We start from the raw sequence: 19,575 nt of genomic DNA, 5'->3' as shown, positions 1-19,575 counted from the left end.
AACAAGATGCTCTTCTGTTATAAAAAATTCTACGTTATAATAAAGGACTTTTTAAAGTGTCTGTACTCAAGGAAAGGTCACAGTGAATCAAAGTTTGAATTGGATGGAGTGGATGGAAATATTTAGTCGCAGTCTCTGCATTTTCGCACTCTCCTACCATCAGGAAAGTGAGCAAAGCCTTCACTTCCTCCAATTCTCCCTCTCTTTGATTATTGGATTGCACTCCATCCTGTGGTCCTAATGTGTGTGTGTGTGTGTGTGTGTGTGTGTGTGTGTGTGTGTGTGTGTGTGTGTGTGTGTGTGTAGGCAGCCCTCTCCGCTAGATATTCAGACATTAATACAGCAACAGCATGCTAAACCAGCGGAGCTTCAGACAGGCCAGCGCCTATTGCACCTCAGGGTGAGCCCACTGATCTGTTTTTCCATTCGGTACACACCAGCTTTAATGCCGGTTTTCATCTCATGTTTTTAACATATTTTTGTACAGTACAAATAGAGTAGAAGGAACTATAACTGAGTTATTCATACAATCTCATGTCTTTGGGTGTGATGCCTCTCTTTAGTTTAAAATTGAATCCGAAAGGTTACATAATCAACTGTCAAAAAACCGTATTGGTCTCCAAATTTTACACATAAAAAGAATCATAGGGGACACATTCATAAAAAAGTAGAAAGGTTTTTTTTTAACTACAAATAACAAGAACTATTTGTGAAATACATGTTTTTATTAAGGTGCTGTGTAATATTTCGTAATTCTTTCAGCAGGAAAATGAATATCAGCTGAATATCAGTATCAATAGCGCTTAATAATCTTTTAATTTATTTCTTGGTAAGAAAAAAATTCAGACATATCTTTTGAGACTATGCAACTTTTGCTGAGTAGCAGCAAGAGCGGCCTCTGCTGCCACAAGTGGTAATAACAGGACGCTGGTGCATCAGATTCTGTTGGGCTCCAAGTTGGAGTGGTTGAGGGTACCGGAAGCAGCGTACCCCTGGACGCTAACAGCTAATGTACAGAAAAACAAAGCTTATCAATCGCACAGGCAACAAACACAAAATCATCATCTCAGTACATGCCAGAAATCACGCCGTCCACTCATGTCAACAGCATTCGGCTGATGTGATTGACTGAAAACATCTGAACCCACAGCAGTTGTGTGCTAAAATGTAGACGCTAGGAGCTAGTCTTCTTATAGAAGCTGGAGACCCGTAGCTGGTGGTGTGTGATGTAGTGCCGTCAAGCGTTACACACTTCTCACTGGAGATGTATCCGCCCTGTGGGCGTTCGGGGCGCAGGGTGGGAATGAAAGTGGCGCCATTCTCCCCGCTACAAATCAGTGTACCATCAAAAGGATTTTGAAGCTGTTCTTTTATGTAAAATAAGCTTTGTGTTCACAGCTTGTTTCACTGACTCCAAGTAGCCAAAAAAAGTTAAATAATGCGGGTTTGGCCACATAGTTTTGGTTGCCACACAAATCCTCACATGAATCATTCTGCATGAATTGTTTTTGGAACAGTCATGTGGGCCGTAGTGGTCTGTCATTCAGGTGCGAGGACTTGTAATTGCCTTAAGAAATGAAATGTATTGCCAAGCTTATTGGTCACCCACCAACACTTGTTAGACATTTTGAGCTGTCATTTAGCCAGTCTTACTTACTGGAGCTTTGAGGTCAAAAATATCTCAATCCAGAACAAATTTGCCCTTCAAAATCGTTTTCTCCTAATTGTTTTATTTATGAAGCCCAATATCACGAATTACCAATTTGCCTCAGGGGGCTTTACAATCTGCACAGCCTACAAAACCCTCTGTCCTTGGATTGGCTAAGGGAAAAGTCCCCCCGAAAAAAGCCTTCAATGGGTACAAAAATGGAAGAAACCTGAACCTTTAAAATGCTTTGTCATGTGGCTTTTAGTTATTGTGGCCATAACATTTGTTGTTCTTTTTCCTCTCTCAGTCTCTCATCTCCCCCTGCTCACCTTCCCTTTTTCAGTCCCTCAGAAAAACACTGTCTTTCTCCCCCAAATCCCACAGACAATCACCGTCACACACCGATTATTGGTGTGAGCAGTGAGAGGCAGTGTGGATATTATGGCTGTCACTCAGTCTGCACTATGGGAGGCATGCTGAGGGCTGCTGGAGCTGCTCCGTCCCTGATAGACAGAATATCACATGTTGGCTCAGCCTAGAGGACACTTCTTAACATGCCATGGGATTAAAATACAAAATGACCACCAGCAGCCAGGAAACTTTTTGACTTCAGCAGCCATTGAAGGTAAGTTTAGACAGTTTAACAGGAGAAAAGTCCTATGACGGCATTAAGGCGTTCAAGAAGGTGTTTGGTTATGCTGACCAAAAGTTTGGGGGATTCGGGATAACTGAATATGACAGAGGTGCAACCTTGATGTAAAAGTAGTTCCCCCACTAGGTAAAGCTCCTCTTTCTCAGTTGTGTAATAGCTGTCTATTTCTGTCACTGAAATGAAAACAAAATCAATGCAGTGTGTCTTGTGTGAGCTGTAATTTCTGATATCTGATAACTTTGCCCTCATTATGGTGGATTCAAAGCTCGTGCAACCATGTTGCCATGATATTTTAGTGCAGAATTTTGCACAGACCTATCTCGAAGCCATGCCTCGACACTGGAAGATTAGAAAAAGACACGTAAAAGTTTTCACTAGCAGTTTGAATCCCTGTTGTATTATACAGTATTTGTCAAATCATGGTGCAAATGTGACGTACTCCCATTCTAAGAGGACGCTTCATTTGAATCTCTTGTGTGTAGTAAAGTTGGCTGCTTTTGAAATAAAGAAGACGTCTGAAGGTAAAGCTGCTATAATTGATATTTTTCTATTGGATATATTGGCTGTGTAATTTTTTATACTGGACAATGGATCAGACTGTATAATGTGAAAGGGTTTGCTCGTAATGATGATCCCATACATCACTGAGCTCTGCAGTTGCTCTCAGCTCTACGGACGGTGTTAGCGTCTTTCAGCTCATTGTTTTGGTTTTGCAGCATGCGCCTCTCTAATCGGCATCATTTTTGGCTGCACCTGGAAGCTGGTGTCAGCAAAAACCCACTGTACATGACCTGCTCAGTAACAAAAAAGCCAGCGGTTAGAGTTAGCTACTGACTGGTGAAACACAGGGGAACATTTAGAAGCTAAAGAGGCACGTTTCCCTCAGGAGTTGGTGGAGAGTAAAACAAAGTGAATGGAGAGTTTAATTGGACTTACATTCATCAGGTAGTCAGAAACGACTCCAAATGAATGCTAATCTAGCTCTGTGTTTGCTGGATGTGTAAACAGGCAACTAAAAGCTAACAGGGTCAGTGTCAGTATTGTGTTTAAAAGCTTGTTTTTGCTGCCCCCATTTTCCAAAAAAATAGGCTAATGCAGTCATAAATATTTTCATGTTAAATTTGTTTAACACATTTATAGTAATTTCTGAATGTTTCTAAAACTCTCGTGTGTGTGTGTGTTTAGGTGCAAAGCAGCTAACCATTGCAAAGAGGAAAAAGCAACTTAGAGAATATATATTTTTATGATGTATTACTTCAATGTATACCTGGAGTTACTTATAATATAAAAAACCACAACAACAAAACAGCCAAGTATACCTCGGCTAACAGTTTTTTTCTTTCATTGCACTGTGCAGTGTAAATGTTCTCAGAATAGCAGGTCATGTTCCTTGAAATAAATCGGTAACAACCCTCAAACTTTTCAATGAATGAAAAGGTGGTTACAGATGAGATTTCAGTGAATAAAACAGCAAATATAACAAAAATAATAAATAATTGACTAAGGGGGAGAAAGATAAATAAGAAAGTAATAATAATAGTAGTAATAATAATGGGTGGATAAAATGTTTTGGAGTCTTACAAAAGAGTCAACTGCAAGAGGCCAGTGAGAAAAACAGAAAAAGTGTTTGAAATACATCTCTTCAGAATTTTTCTAAGTTGGGACACGGCCAGTATATAGGGATCAATGAGGCATTAGCACCCTTACGTTTATCATAGCTGATCTGATATTAAGTCACTTAACAACACTTTTATTAAACATTAGAAATTACACGGGAAACCGAATGTGCGGCTACACTGACAAATGCTTGTCTTTACGTGAAATGCAAAAATGTATTCATAACACATTTCATGACATGTGTTAGGATTAAATAAAAACTTAAGAAAATAAATTAGAAATTAAATCCATTTCTTGTTTATTAAATATGCAAAAAATACCCATTACAGTCTTAAAATACTTTCTTCAAATCTGAATTCAATTGACCTGCCACCAAGCTACTGTAAACTGTTGTTCAGCTGATAATTTAATTTACATGTACTAAAATGACTTCCCCGCAGTCTGGATCATTCCATTAACGGTACCTCGCTGTGAGGTGCCTCCAAGTCTGGTCTCAACCGTTAACACCAGCTGTCTGTACCGCTCCGCCATTAGCACTCAGTCTAACAATCACAACAAAGTACGTCTCATGCAAGCCAACTTTAATGCTTTTTACAGTACACTACACAGTACACATCTCCATCCGTCTCTCCCTCTGTCCTTTTCTGTGCTTGTGCTGCCCGTGTCACTCTCATTCTGCGTCACATATTCTCATACAAGGTCAGGAAACAGTGTTTGGCGTTGGGCCATTGCGGTTGTAGCTTTACAGAAAGATACTGTGTATTAATCATGCCCCGCTTTCGGTTTGCAGTTGCAGTACAGACATCTTTCAGGGGAAGTCAAACCCCCACTGGCAGTCATATTGGAGGTCTAGCTCTTGAGCAACAATAGTATTTGGCACTTGGGGGTTCCCAGATGGACAAAAATTCGATTTTCTTGTTCATTTTTTCTTGTTTTAAGTATTTCTAACTATGAATCAATGAATTTAAGTTTTTTTTTTCAGCCAATATTTTTATCTTATAAATGTCCCCAGCTAGAATCAAACAAAAGATGTTGTGGGTCCATGGTTTGTGTATTGGACCAACGCATTCTCACTCCCAAATCGTCACATACAGACACTTGGTCATGGCCCCTATGGTGTCACTTTGTAATACACTGGGCAGGTTACACTACAGCACGAATGAAGCTCTACATGTATTAACGGCTGCGTAGTCGTCAGATGGGTGGTTAAGGTTAGTGAAAGTCATGGTTTTGGTAAAATTTAAATAAACATGTTATGCCTGAAGTTAAACCAGACCAGGATCTTTCCCTGACCTTAACCAAGTGCTCTCAGTGCCTAAACAGAAGCATTTCAGTTTAATAATGCTGGAGTCACTACAAGTGGATATTGTACTGCTAGACCAGATATTTAGGCTGAAAACAAAATACATTGTCTGGGAACATTGTACTGATACATTCAGTATCAACATATTTCAGACTTTCCAAAAACATAAATTAACAACATATCCTCATTATTTAATAAAACGAATATAATTCCATCTCAATTATGTTTCGTACAAAACGTATTTGCTGTTGCAGTTTAGTTGTATAGAAAATAACTTTTAGGAGACAGCTCGCCTATAGGGCCACCCAGCACATTGAGAAATGAGGCTTAAGGATGACGACTGGGGAGTGAGAACATGTTGCTTGGACAGGTGTTCCAAATGTGAAAAAACTACTCAGCAAGACTAGTTGACTAACTGGAAGAATCATCCGCTTCGCATTGGTGAAATGAAGAAGATTCTTCCAATTAGTCAACTAGTGTTGCCAAGTTGCATTTTCACACTGGGTTCACTGTTACTTTAGCACCTAGTTGGCTAGTGAAGTGGCAACAGCACATCCCCCCTCTAAGTTAGACAGATGTTCCACCAGGATGCCTAGTGTTTATGGTGCCGCAACATTTCACCCCTAGGAGCAAAACTGAGCTGTGGACCAGCTTTGCTGAATGTCCGTTGGTTTGCGATAATCTCATTAAACACAACTTTATTTAGAAAAATGTAAATAAAGGTTTTCAAACTAGATTTATACAAAGGACACCTCAACAAGACAGGGCTTCAAAATGCAGTTTGCATTGTGCTATAGTTGTTACAAACTTGCAATTATTCGGCTTCACTTTAGGAGAAAAACCAAATAACATAAGTATATGTAATCCAGATATCGCTGTCTTGCTGTCTCCATCAGTTTAACAGAGTTTCTGACAAATCTAATCAGGCAGCAACAATGTATAATTTAGTCAAGCTGAGGTTAAAAGAATACACAACACCATAGAGGTGCGTTCTGTTTTGAAGACAATTTTAGAGGTGACACCTGAAATCCACGATTGAAAGATGCAGACAGACTTGGATTCAGTCTATGCTTTGCAAAATAAAAGATGAATGTTTCAGCTTGAGCAAAAAATTGGCTCAAGTTACTAGTCTATATAACAGCTTTAGCCATCTATAAAGCTAGTAGACTGGCTGTTTGTGAAAAAGAAGCAAACTCAGCAAAAAAACGATTTGCAAATAAAGCAAGGCAAAGCTTCACATTGGGTTTAGTCTGAACACACTGTAAACACAAGTGGAGGTAAGTGTAGAGGGGGAAAATAACAGCAGTGATCCGGTTCGTTTTACCCCACATGGACAGCTCCTCTACTGATTTTACAATAAGTTAATTTTACTGCAGCTTTATTTTATAAGCCTCAACTCTTTGATTCTAAACAAGGCTGAACAGCTGTGTGAGACTCGCCCTGTCTGTTCTCTAGTCAGTCAGGTGGCAAAAGACAACTGCGAGCTACACACACTGAACACATGCCATCCAGACAACCTTCCCGAAACAGAACCCTGACATCATTGCTCATATGCACCCTGTGTATGTGTTTGTAGGAGGTATGCCTGTGTGTTTGTGAGTCCTCCAACCCTGTCCCAGAGAATGGCAGCACCTGTGCTGTCACCATGTCTCCTAACGGTCCCACCTTCCAGGAAAGCTGTGAGATTTATGTGTCAAAGAGAGACAAGTGGCTCATGAACCGCTGGCTTGTGTGTGTGTGTGTGTGTGTTTATGGTGGTGTGGTATTCGGCTGTGCTGATGTCTAAGGATGCAGGGAGGACAGTTTAAGCAATGCAAGCATGTGTATACGGCGTAGAATGTATGACCACATCACAGAACATTCCTCTCAGGGTTTCAACGACACACGACATACTGCCCGTGACCTTTTTAGCACCTGTAAGAAAGGTGAATAAATAGCGCTGTGTATGCGTGTCCACATGATTTAGCGAGACATGTATAAACCTTTAGAGTTGCTTGCCACCTGATAAGATCTTTATAACACACATGTAGACTGTTATATACCAGCAGTTATAGATGGCACCACTCACATTAAAGTCACAGCTGAAGAGTTGCGTCCAAGTGCGTATGCACCCACATAAAGACATATTTACATTGAATTCCTTCTATTTTTCCTTCTTTTCTTACTTGTCTTCCTTGTCCTTCTTACTGCCACTTTGTCACTACACAGTATATGCTTGTCCTGTTACCCAGTATTACTTTTGGCACGGAAATGACAGCTAGACATTGAAAACACCAAAGTCACATACACACATGCAGAAAAAAAGCTATTATTTCTGATATCTGTCATCCATGTATAGGTCAAAAGCAGTGTGTCTCAGACTGTTGCAACCGTGGGAGTGTGGTGCCAGACATTAGACAGTGGCTGGCAATGAAATCTGGATTCTGGCACATCCGCCGAAAAAAGTAAAAAAAAGTATAAGATGATACTAACCGGAAAGTGTCTCCTCCTATTGTATAATTGCCATTTTTTATTTGTCCGCATGCAGCTGTGCAGATCACTGTCACTAACTGGGTGTATTACACTTCACCCACCACACATTGTCCCCCTACCTACCACCCTGTCTCGGGCAGAGCCTGCTTTAACGCATCAGAATTTGGATTTTGTGTTTGTGGAAACTCGATGAACATAAGTCCAATATTCATATTCTTTTACGTCTAGTTTGGTCTCAGAAAACACTTTCTATGGCCCAGTACTGTTTATTGTTAGGACAGGAAGTAGTGTGCGCTCTGTGTAGCAAAGCAGAAAGTATGGGTGTGGAGGTTTGGAGTGATGGATGGCTGTGAAGGGCAAATTAATTTCTGTTGTGTTGGAGTTGCCTAACCTTAGCAATACCTTAATCAGAATTTATTTGCTTTAACCATTGCCTTCATAACTTCTTAGTTGGCATGCAGAGATCCTGCAGAAAATTAAGTCATTTTAATAATGTTGGATTTGGGCATTATTGAACCTAATTGTTGCAGAATACTCCAAAATCCAATGCATTCCTTTATTGCAACAGGGTTTGGTGCCCACTCCTTAAAAACACATCTGCCTCTTTTGCTGCTAGATGTTTTCTTTCTTCTTCAGCTGATCGACAAACTTGTCCACCGGCCATTTGGTGCTGAGCAGGTAATATACCGTATAGTTGGTTTATTGTGGACAATTCAAAGTTTCAGTCTCTCCCAATCTGCATATCTTTGTACTGTCAGGGGACCACGTGCAAACTCCACACAAAAAGTGAAACCAGGACCTTTTAGCTATGACAGTGATAAACGCCAGGTGACGGGGGATTTACAGTGAGAGTGACAGTTCATTTAGCAGCTGCTATTTTCCTGAGTTTGAGCAGTGGTGTGTGAGGAGGTAAGGACAGAGGCTTTTGATACAGAATCTAGAGGATTCCCAACTTGATGTTGGTGTTTCAGGAACGCTGATATTGTCAAGTTGGTGTCCTCTCAGTCACCCGCACACCCCATCCACCTCCCACGTCCACACTGACAGATGCTGATGAGGCTGACGTAAACTCACTTACATTACTGTTATAGAAACCTGACACCTCAGACAGTAGTCAGAAGCAGAGCAATCAGGCTTCTTTCTCCTTGGCCACAAAGACTTGTGTGATTATATTTGGGGAAGAGCTCTAGATGATGGATCATTATTGACTGGTTCCTGTTTATTCTCAGTTTTCACTTGCTCGCTTTCTGCCAAGCAGAATCCAGTGGATTTTATCATGAGTAGCTTCCATTATTTTTGAAACTAGTGTTGCAGTTCTTTTTATTTCTTTTTCCTTTTCCTCTGTAATGTTTGCATAGCTTCCTCAAAAGTGGATGCTGTGTGAAATTGGGGGTAAAAAGATTCTTCTGTCTCTGACAATTAATTCTTGTCACTGAGCCTTAGCATCTAACAGCGAAGCCTGAGGAGCCTTCTGGCAAGCTGCAGAGAGAGCTTTTGAGTCAGATAAATGGAAGTACTAGCTTGGATAAAGGTTAACATAAGCCCATGGATAGAAGCGTTGAAAAGTGCGAGGTGCCATGTTTAGGGGACAACTGCTCCGACAGTCTGACCGTTGACTTCTGTCCGACACCACAGTCAGAAATCAGGTGAGCCTCCATGTCCTCATCAGCACTGATGTTGGACCTCTAAAATGTATGCTGTGCATTGTGTAATAGAATTTTGTCACTGGGATGCACTTGGTTTTGTATCATTCCCAGTCCACGTATGATTGGGTTTAGCCATGACTGATGATTCTGTTCAGTTTTTGTGTTTTGGTTGCACTGTGCTGGGTGTCCTCATCTACTGCAGTATTAAACTGACCAGTGACAATCTATGTCCATTATAAAATTCATTTGTTGTCGGCCCTCTATACAGTACACTACATTACTTGTCAGTATTCAGTTTAAGGAGTACAAACGTAATCCAATTGTGTTGTGTTTATATTGTGTGTTATTTGATCATTACTATGAGGTCACTTGACTAAGGTGCCAAACGTACTGTATACCAGCATTTGCAATGTCACTGCATTGCAACTGCAATTGCAGTTTAAGTTGTGATCATTTTTCTGTAAATTTAGCTACAGACTTTTGTTTGTCATCTAATTAATATTAAAAAAGATATGATTGTACCAGGCCTAGACAAACTTATTTTGCTTCTACATCAATACAGCCAGAAAAACAAATTCTGATGTGTAGCTATTTCATTTTAGTGGTATACTTACCATTAATCAACAATATTTGAATTTAATCTTGACATTCAGATTGTCTGAAAATGCTTTCCTATATAAATTGAGAACATTTCAAGAAGATTAGTTATTAAATTGGCTATTATATAAATAAACATTAAAAATAATAATGATCAGAAAAAAGTAGCATAATTCGCGAAGCAAAAACGTGTTTTTGTCCCATTTTGTTATTAATCTTGTGACCCCTCTGATTCATCTTGCGACCCTCTGGGGGACCCTGACCCCCAGGTTGCCAACCAGGGTGTTAGGAGAGAGGTTGGATTTCAGTCTTAAATTTTGCTTCTTCACTTCCCTTCTCACCACCCATCATCTTATCACCAGTGTATATTTCAGTGAACTCAAGCTGTCACTCAGCTGCAGCTAAGACATCTCCAGTGCAAAAAGGCCTGTCTGAAACTACCAACCACACAACATACATATACAGAATAAGCAAATATTGACCCGGGAACCCATTAGGTGGTCCATTATTCATTGACCTTTTACTTTTATAGACTGAGCGTTTCTGTGTGTGAATGTTCAGTGAAGCATGCTTCAGTCAATATTTAGTCCTGTCATGTTGCCTGCTCCTGCTTTAGTAACCAGGTGACAACAGCTTCCTGATGTTTCAGTCTTCTGTTTGCTCCTGTTTTTGTTGAATGCCCTGCTGACTTATTTCCAGACTCTGTCAAAAACATGGATTTAGTTTTGTCTTACATGTGAAAACTCACTGTGCTGCTAATTTATTGGAAATTTTAGTCATGTAATATTGATCTGAGTGTTGATGGTCTTTCAGATTTTATTGGTTTACTGTCTGTGTCAATAAATTCGAGAGGTACACAGTGACAGATTTTGAACAGGTATTACAGTTGGTTTCGATATGATTGTTTTGACGATGTTATGCATGTACTCTAGACTGAAAGAAAGTGACCTCTTGCAAACATAGAATTGAATAGAATTTTTGAATCTCAAAAATTCGAGGGGACTCATGCCTAAAGTCTGGGGATATTTTGACATTATTTTAACAATCACAATGATCCCCTGACAGTTGTCCGGAAAGAGTGGTGTGCATGCCTACCTGCATGTGTGGCCTTAAATCATTGTTATTCAGTTCCAAAATACTTTTTAAATTTACTTTTGCAAATACAAAACTTTAGATATGTTAAAACATTGTTTCTTCTTCTTTTCTGGTTAATATAATAGTTTGTAATTGGCGTTGAAAATACAGGACAGAGGGATGTGGTTAAATGTTTGTTCATGTTTATCTTGGTTTCAGTATAAAGCACTCTGAGAAGTGGATGAGAATAAGAACAATGCTTTGCATGCAGCTCATGAAGTATGTCCACCGGCCATTTGGTGGACACGGTCCCATTCCCATTTTCACCAACTCTGGGACTAACAGAATAATCAGCAGCACCATCAGCTGGTCTGTATGCAAGATAATCCTTGGGTCATGAAGTCCAGTCTTCACTAGAAGTCACACTACCAGCATTCATGCCTGTAGATGCAACAGCTGCTAAACATAAAAGACACCTATCATTTTTTTTTTTTTTTTAATTAGGAATCTGCAAAGGCCTGTTATCAAGCCATCTGGCAGATCTGAAGGATAGAGCACAATGATGAATGCATGGTAAAAAGCTGCTACAAACGACTACTAACTACAGACTAACTACAGAGATGGTATCAACAATAACAACACCTTCCTCACCTGACAAAGTACAAGTATGATTGTCAAATTCTCCTCACAACATTCTGCCCCAGCTGGCGGATCATTCTCACCTCCACTTACTGAGGAGTCTTAAAAAAACATTTCGCAATAGGTGGATCGATGTGACTCGCTGTCTTTTTCCAAGAAACTGTCCTCCTGAAAAAAAAGAAATCCATCCCGTGAGTCGTCTGTGCAAGCAGCTTATTGCGATACAATTTGTGAAGGATTTTTAAATGTATTTCATAAACTTTGTTGGTAATACGGAATGTAAAATAGAAGCAAAGGTGATTTCCCTCAGCCAGCTGCAGTTGCACCTTCAATATAGTACAACTACAATGTATTAGCAGTACGTGAATGTTTCAGTTGACACATGTCAACTAGCAGGCCTTAAATGACTGCAAATGAGTGTAATTTCCATCAGTTACTGTACAATTATAATGGTATAACGATATAATATATAATATAATAATATTGTGTCTCAGCTCTTAGGGTTTTATACATTCTACTGAATCACCTTGAAGTCACCAGTGAAATGTTGCCCTCATTACCTTTTTGTATAGACACTGATACTGCAGCTCCGTCCACCTGCAACCATTGTCCTTTCCAGTCTTTCTTTCTAGCATTTTAAAGGAGCTATTTCTATTTTTTGCTATTGCTACATAGCCAGCGTTTGCATTAACAGCTCTTTACTTACCAGTCTAGAAGAAATGTTGCTGGTTTAGCATCAAACATTATTCCTTTACTCGCCAAGAACTGTCTCCAGCGGTGGAAAGCAACACCAATGTTAACTCTCGTTTTGAGAGTTAAGTTAGCATGCTAACCAGCTAGCCCCGGTCTGGCTGGGGCTAACTGGTTAGCGTGCTAACTTGTCACTTTCCAAAAGTGAGTCATTGTAGCTTCCAGTCCGCCCTGAAGAAGTACCGCTGCTCAGAGGGAGTATTATCGCAGGCATACTGTAACTGCAAGGATGGTTGAAGCTCTTGGCAAGCGACCATCACCAACAGTGGCAGATAAAACTTACAAACAGCACCTTTAAAGGTGCGTCTAATGCCAGAGGTGTGTCTAATTTCTGCTTTACAGGCTTAAAAACATTGATGTAACACATTTTTAACAAAACACAGTACTGGAGTTAGTATTATTCTTTCACACACACATGCAGGTATTTTGGGGCGGTGACCAAGTCCCCCATTATGTTGGCGGTGTAAACAAACAGGTCATCGGCTTGCAAGATCGATTGGTTATCACACTGCAGTACTACCATTTTTTGGCCTCCTTCCAACAAAATTTAACACAATGGATAGTAAAAACCATTCAGTCATTTATTAGCAGTCAGATTAATGATTTTCTCACAAGTAGTCATCTGCCAAATGAGCCTCTTTAAGGACAAAAATTCATAGGTTAAGAAAAATAGGGGTACTTAATCAATAGTTTCGGGACAGTTTGCGATTAACTGGGTCCAAGAGCACTCGGTCTGAAACAGGTGTCAGTATCTAACATGTTTCTATGTAGTACACTCACACCAATATTAGCATTCTCAAATTCCAAACAAAGCCATTAAGAGTCTATATCACTCACAGCATGGAGCAAATAATGAAATATTTCAAGATTTGGATAACTAAATTTGATATGTACTAAACAGGAGTGTCTATCAGGTAAACATAAATATTTCTGAAAGCAATCTGTAGGGATAATCCTTCAGTCTGCAAAGGTTCAACTTTGGTTTGTAGTTCACTAGAACACTTGGCTGGAGCACAGAAATGTAGTCGGATGGCATGTTGACATATATACCCAAAGAAAAAGAGAAGAATATCAACTCCATATCTTCTTTGCATGCTCATAAAGGCCCTTCTTATCGTGTTTGTTTGCTTCTCGAACAAAATGGCGGATAATTCACAAATAGAGTGTGTCCTCACTGTAAGTAAGTGAATATAATGTTAGTTTTTCTCTCTAGATCCAGTGACAATGTTGTCTGACCTTCAGCAGATTTTATGAGAGAGCGTGTTTTCCATTTGTGCAGGAGTGCTTAAACTGTGAAGTAATGACAGTTATGCGTTGTAGACACCGTGTCCGGATACCACTTTGTTTGTGTGGCACTGGAGTTTTTCCATTAGTTTGCAAAGATAACTCTCTTTAGACAAATATAACAGTCAAAGACACACATAGACCCCCGTGCAGGCATGCAAGTCAGTCAACACTCCCATCGCACATAAATCAAACCAACACATGTTCTCAGGAAAGTCATGCACACATACACACACACTGATTTTCCACACTAGCCGGAAGGCATGCAGGCAGACTGATATGCTACAGATATTTGATAGAGTTACTCTGAATTGGTTTCATTAAGCCTCAATAGGCATAAAACACAACAACAACAGAACAAAAGAAAGCCAAGACAGCAGCCTAGTATCCAAGGAATATCAATATACATTCAGATTAAACAAATCTGCACCTTACTATTTACGTTCACTGCCAACACTCAGTGCCAATGTGCGAAGCAGTGTGACCTTTAGCGAGGAAGAAAGTGGGGATGTGTAGGTCAGGGTGGTGGATGGGTGTGTAGCATGTCAGACTTAGATGTGAGAGACTTGTGTTTGTGTCCAGCCTGCAATTAAAGTTTGCTTAACCTTAACCACAATCTCTTTCAGTTTTAGGTGCCTAACCATGACCATAACTTAACCTTAACTTATTTTTCATAACCACAGCCTTTTCCTAACCTTAATTGTAACATAGTTACCATGTAAAGATATCGGAGAAGTTGAGAATGTGAAAAACATTAGCATTGAAAATAATTCATGGTTTTACAAGTAACTGCAGTGAGCAGGCAGCTGTAGCCATCGTAGTATGGCCTGTTGCCATAGCGGAGGTATTTTCCTCACTACTCTGGAATATGGGAGTTAGAGCTCACTTGTAGCAGACTCACAGAATTTCGAGGAGCCTCTTTGACTTTAGTGTTTGTATGTTGGCCAACCCTCAGTCTCAGAAAAACTGTGACTCTATATTCTGTCCAAGAGCAGCTCTGCCTGCACAGTGAACCACAAGCCGCTGTCTACAACACATGCACATACAGTATACACAAACAACTGAGCTGACAACACTGTAACCTCTCAGAGTGAGTGCTTGACTGTTATTGATGACCGATGAAAGAAAGCCGTTAAGCCTGGGACATAAAAATTTATGAGGTACGCTGGGTCAGGTCAGTGTTGATATATGAACGTATGTCTCGACAACCTGCTGGGGTTGTTTTCTCCTCTTTGATATTACCTGCAGTCTGTACAAGTGATATATTTAGTATTATTGTGTTAGAAATGCCCTTTAGACCAGTACAGTCACTGATATTTCTAGCCATTGTTAACGGAACATGTGCTTTTCAACTCATTTTGTCATGATGTTGGTGGTCACTATCATGGTTTTTTTGAAATCCCTTTAACATAATGTTAAAAATGTAATCTATGTCCAGTAATTTCTAGTAATCTATATGTAGTTGCCCTCAATTCTTGAGTTTAAATGTGAACTACATAAGTACAGCAAAGTTGTTGTTTTTTTTAAATCTGAGCCACAGCCTTTATTCCCTCTGGCCTCTTCCTCGTAGACGGTCAGGACATCGGGAGTCATGTCCTGTAGGGTCTGTGGGTTTTTGATTCACAGTATCTGTATGTTCCATAGGTGGGTCAGCACCTCTGGCAGCAACGGTGGACTACAATTCCCACATGCGTCAGATAGGATGTTTCTGTGGGCAGGAAGTAAAGCAACCAATGGAAGAAGTGACCGCAGGTAGTGAATCCTGTCTCACCTGTGTTTGCTTTGATGTTAATACATAAATATTTTTGAACTAGAAAAGGCTACATTTTCTGAGGAAAATTAAGTGTGCTGGAAATTGCACATGTAAATGTGTAAACAGGTTAAAATATTTAAATGTTATTTGTTTGCATGTGAAATGTTGAATCTGAAGATCTGACGTGTCTTTTGAAGTGTATTTGAAATGTAATTTCAATTTCAAGGGTAAGCCTTGTAGGCAGTTGAATTGCCAGTTTGTATTTTAGCACTGAAAGAAGCAGAGCTAATATTTGAAGAGTAAAGCATTGAACGCAGTTGGACTTCCAGCTGAAGTGTAAGAGATAAAAGTAGCTAAAATGTCATTTTAAGAGAAAGACATGAGGCAGTTGAACTGTTAATGATAAAAAAAATACAATTACAGTTGAAGTTTAAGTGCCAAAGAGAGTTTAAGTATGTGCACTGTAAATAATTCAAGTGTCAGCTGGTATGTAACCAGTGGCAGCAGCTGAAATGTCAGTTGGAGGGTAAAATTTAGATGAAAGGTCAGTTGATGCGTAGAGGCTGAAAGCAGTAAAAACGTCTCTAGAAAGTAAGAGAGGATCACACTTAAATTACAAATTGAAGTGTAGTGATGAAAGCAGTTGGAGATGAAACTGAACTGCCAGAGATACAGTAGCTGAAGTGTGTGCATTATAAATAGCTCTCGTCATCAGCTCTTGTCAGTAAATTCAAGAGCTGAAGGAGTGCATCACGTCATGCATTATAAGAGTGAGAAACATGAAAGTAATAAAACTCAGAAAGATCTACTTAAAATGCAGAATATTAGATAAATACACGATAATTTAAGAATAAAAGATGAGTGTAATTCCTGTAATGCATAACAAAAACTAGAAGGGTACTCAGACAGCCCACACCTCCGCCAAGGCCAGTGTCAAACAATATACGTCAGACTTCAGAGAAAAAAAATTCAAATTTATAGAAAATGATCCAGATCTGCCCCAAAGTTTAATTGGTTCTTTCCTAGCCCATGCCCCATCCCTCCACCAAGTTCGGTGCAAATCGGTTGAGTACTTTTTGAGTAATCCTGACAGACAAACTAACAAAAAGACACTGGTGGAAACGTAACTTCCTTGGCGGAGGGAATAACAGCACGCTACTTTCAGAAATGGGTTTTAAGAGGTGACTTAAAAAGAAGACAAAAGGTTTACCTACCTGGTGTCATGTTGGTTATTTTGAGGCCCAGGGATACGTTCACATTTGGCCTCAACTTAGGAACTAGCAAGACTTTATTGGAGGATCCCATTAGGAGGTTAACGATTCTCTAAGGTACCTGGGACCACATACATACTGGAGATGCATTAAAAGATGATAAAGTCACAGGCAGACAGTTTAGAATTCATGCTTATGCATTACAGGATGTCAAATGCTTGTAATATTTAACCCAAAACTTTATGTAATTAAACAAAATAGACTGGGCTGCCATCACTATCCCATGAGCCTTCTGTAGAGTGCTTAACTCCTGGAAAATGAACTAATCTCATGGTAAACAAAAGAGGCAGGTATTACATTGGTAGACATAAGGACTCTGCAGAGTTAGCTGAGAACTTGTCCTATTGGGCACCTTATCCAAAGCTTGACAAGGACAGGTGGCAAAATGAGAGAAAACTGTTAATGCTAACCTTCTTCAGATCCATCTACCAGAAGATTCGGGAGTATGAGGTCCTGGACAAGAGGAAGACAGTGACAGCTCTGAGAGCAGGAGAGGACAGAGCCATATTGCTGGGCCTCAGCATGGTCTTCTTCTCTGTCATGATGTACTTTGTGCTTGGAATCACCATACTGCGCTCCTACTCTGACAGGTAACAACACTTTCAGTTTGAAACACAACAAATGCATGCTCAGTTTTTCGTGTACATGTATAGTAATTATTGGACCAAAAGTTGTGTAAAACTGCATCCTCATACACAATGACTAACTTGTTACTAAACCCTTAAAAATATTCTCATAAAGCACACTACAAAGCTAAGATATGATCCCGCATCAAGTGGAAATCACTATCTTTTTCTACAGTGTGTGGACAGATGAGGCTAACTGCACTATTGTGAACTCCACCATCATGTGGGATGTAAACTGCTCGTACAGCTGTGGAACAGAGTGCTGGAAGAGTTCCCGTTACCCCTGTCTCCAGGTCTACGTCAGCCTCAACTCCTCAGGAAAGGTTGTACGACTGCTGCACAACGAGGAGACACAGGACAGCAACCCTGAGGTACTCAACAATTGATAATGCTGCTGCTGTTTAAATCCCTGAAACACTTAGTAGTACGTTTAAATTATGTGGGGTTTTTTTTTTTTTTTTACTTGGGTTTCAAGGATTCATCATCATCGTTGTTTGGGGCTCAGGTGGTAAAGCGGGTCGCCCACTAACCGTAAAGTCAGTGGTTTGATCCCTGGCTCCTCAGCATGTCAAAGTGTCCTTGGGCAGGATACTGAACCCCAAATTGCCCCTGATGTATCATCTGCCTTTCAGTTTTGTTATTCTTGTTAGGGATTGTGAAAGTTTCTTTTTAAGTCAGAAACCAGTGAATGACAAATAAACCACTGTGTTTTTTCATAGTAATTTATTCATTTATTGTCAGAGTCGCTTCAGATGCTTTTTGAAGTGCATTCCATACCTACCTATATTCAAATTTGGTAAAAAAAAAAAAAAAATTTCCAGGTAAATTTTCTTGTATCTTATGCAGACAGCTCACACAGACTATGCAGGACTTTTACAACACTGTGATGGCAAATTATTTCTTGGTGGTATTGATACTTCACTTTTTCTGTCAGTGTTGGAATAAACTGGTTGCAAATCCATGTTTATCACAGACAATCAACCAGTTGATCACAAATATTGCTGTTGTGTTAAGCACATGTGAACAGTATTAATTTAATGACTAAGCAAATACATTTGTATTTGGTCTTGATTTATTCTAAACTTTTAATCTGCAAATCAAATTTTGTAATTTGTTATTCATACAGTGTATGGCAAAATGAATAGAAAAACAGGAATCATATTTATTTTAATATATATAAGTGTATAAGTATTTTGAAGTCAATGAGTGAAAGGCCAAAGCACTTCTGGAACCTAAATACATCTGGATTACCACAAGACCAGACTATAATAATAGAACAATGTGCTAAAGAAAAAACTAAACACAACCTTCAGTTTCACCGTTTTTCTCTTCTTTTTTTCCTTTGCCTCAGTGCTTCTACATCCCAAAGTGCCATAAGGACTATGCAGCCACACATGCCATAGTTCAGAACATTTCTGAGCGTCTCAGGTCTCAGCACACAGTTCAGTGTTTCGTGGACCCTAAAGACAGGATAGACAGTGCCATTTTGACTCAGATCTACGGTCGGGTCGCTGTCTTCCACTCCCTGTTCTGGCCAACCTGCACCTTGATCGGAGGAACCCTCATCATTGCCATGGTGAAGCTGACCCAGTACCTATCTATCATGTGTGAGCGACTAAGCCACATCAAGAGGTGAAGGGTAGACAAGTTCAGATGGGAGTTCCTGTTATATGGACATGGGGACAACTGAAGCAGCTTCACGAGGCATGATTTGGTCTGTCGATTGGTCTATGACTGTTGGAATCCTGGGATTCAAAGAAAGTAACATGGTTACACAACTGGTTGAAATCCAGATTTGAAGATAAACTAATGCTGGTTTGGAGTGTGACACTAGTGGGGCCTGTTGGTGGTTGAAGCTCAGTAACAATCTTTGAAATAATAATTCACATTTTGTTTGCTGGCCGGTCTTTGATTTTGTAAGATGTATGCAAATGCCTATTTTGCATTTGCTTGCTTTTAAACATTTTGGGAAATATGCCTATTTGCTTTCTTTTCCATTGTGTCCAATGTCCAATAAATATGAAGCTACAGCCAGCAGCCAGTTATCTTAGCTTAGCACTGGAAACAGGGGAAAACGCTAACCTGACTCTGTCCAAAGGTGATAAAATCTGCCTGCCAGCACCTATGAAGCTCAGTATTTAACACATTATAGCTTGTTTAATTCGGGCAGGCTGTTTCCACGTGTATAGGTTCATTTAGAATTCAGATTTGAGAGTGGTATTTACCGTCTCATGTAACTCTCA

General features: G+C 39.8%; 1 protein-coding gene across 1 annotated transcript; it reads left to right on the top strand.

The window, feature by feature from the left end:
• Positions 1-355: 355 nt before the first annotated feature.
• On the top strand, positions 356-19,362 carry si:ch211-247n2.1 (calcium-activated potassium channel subunit beta-2). Its single transcript, XM_040129659.1, has 6 exons — positions 356-400; positions 2,033-2,273; positions 15,327-15,434; positions 17,126-17,296; positions 17,508-17,703; positions 18,684-19,362. The coding sequence occupies exons 3-6, from the start codon at positions 15,385-15,387 to the stop codon at positions 18,966-18,968; spliced, it is 702 nt and encodes a 233-aa protein (XP_039985593.1). The 5' UTR covers positions 356-400; positions 2,033-2,273; positions 15,327-15,384; the 3' UTR covers positions 18,969-19,362.
• The last annotated feature ends 213 nt before the right edge of the window (positions 19,363-19,575 follow it).

This window comes from Xiphias gladius, chromosome 6 (assembly GCF_016859285.1).
Source record: "Xiphias gladius isolate SHS-SW01 ecotype Sanya breed wild chromosome 6, ASM1685928v1, whole genome shotgun sequence".
NCBI lineage: Eukaryota > Metazoa > Chordata > Actinopteri > Istiophoriformes > Xiphiidae > Xiphias > Xiphias gladius.
This window is presented reverse-complemented; position numbering and strand designations above follow the sequence as displayed.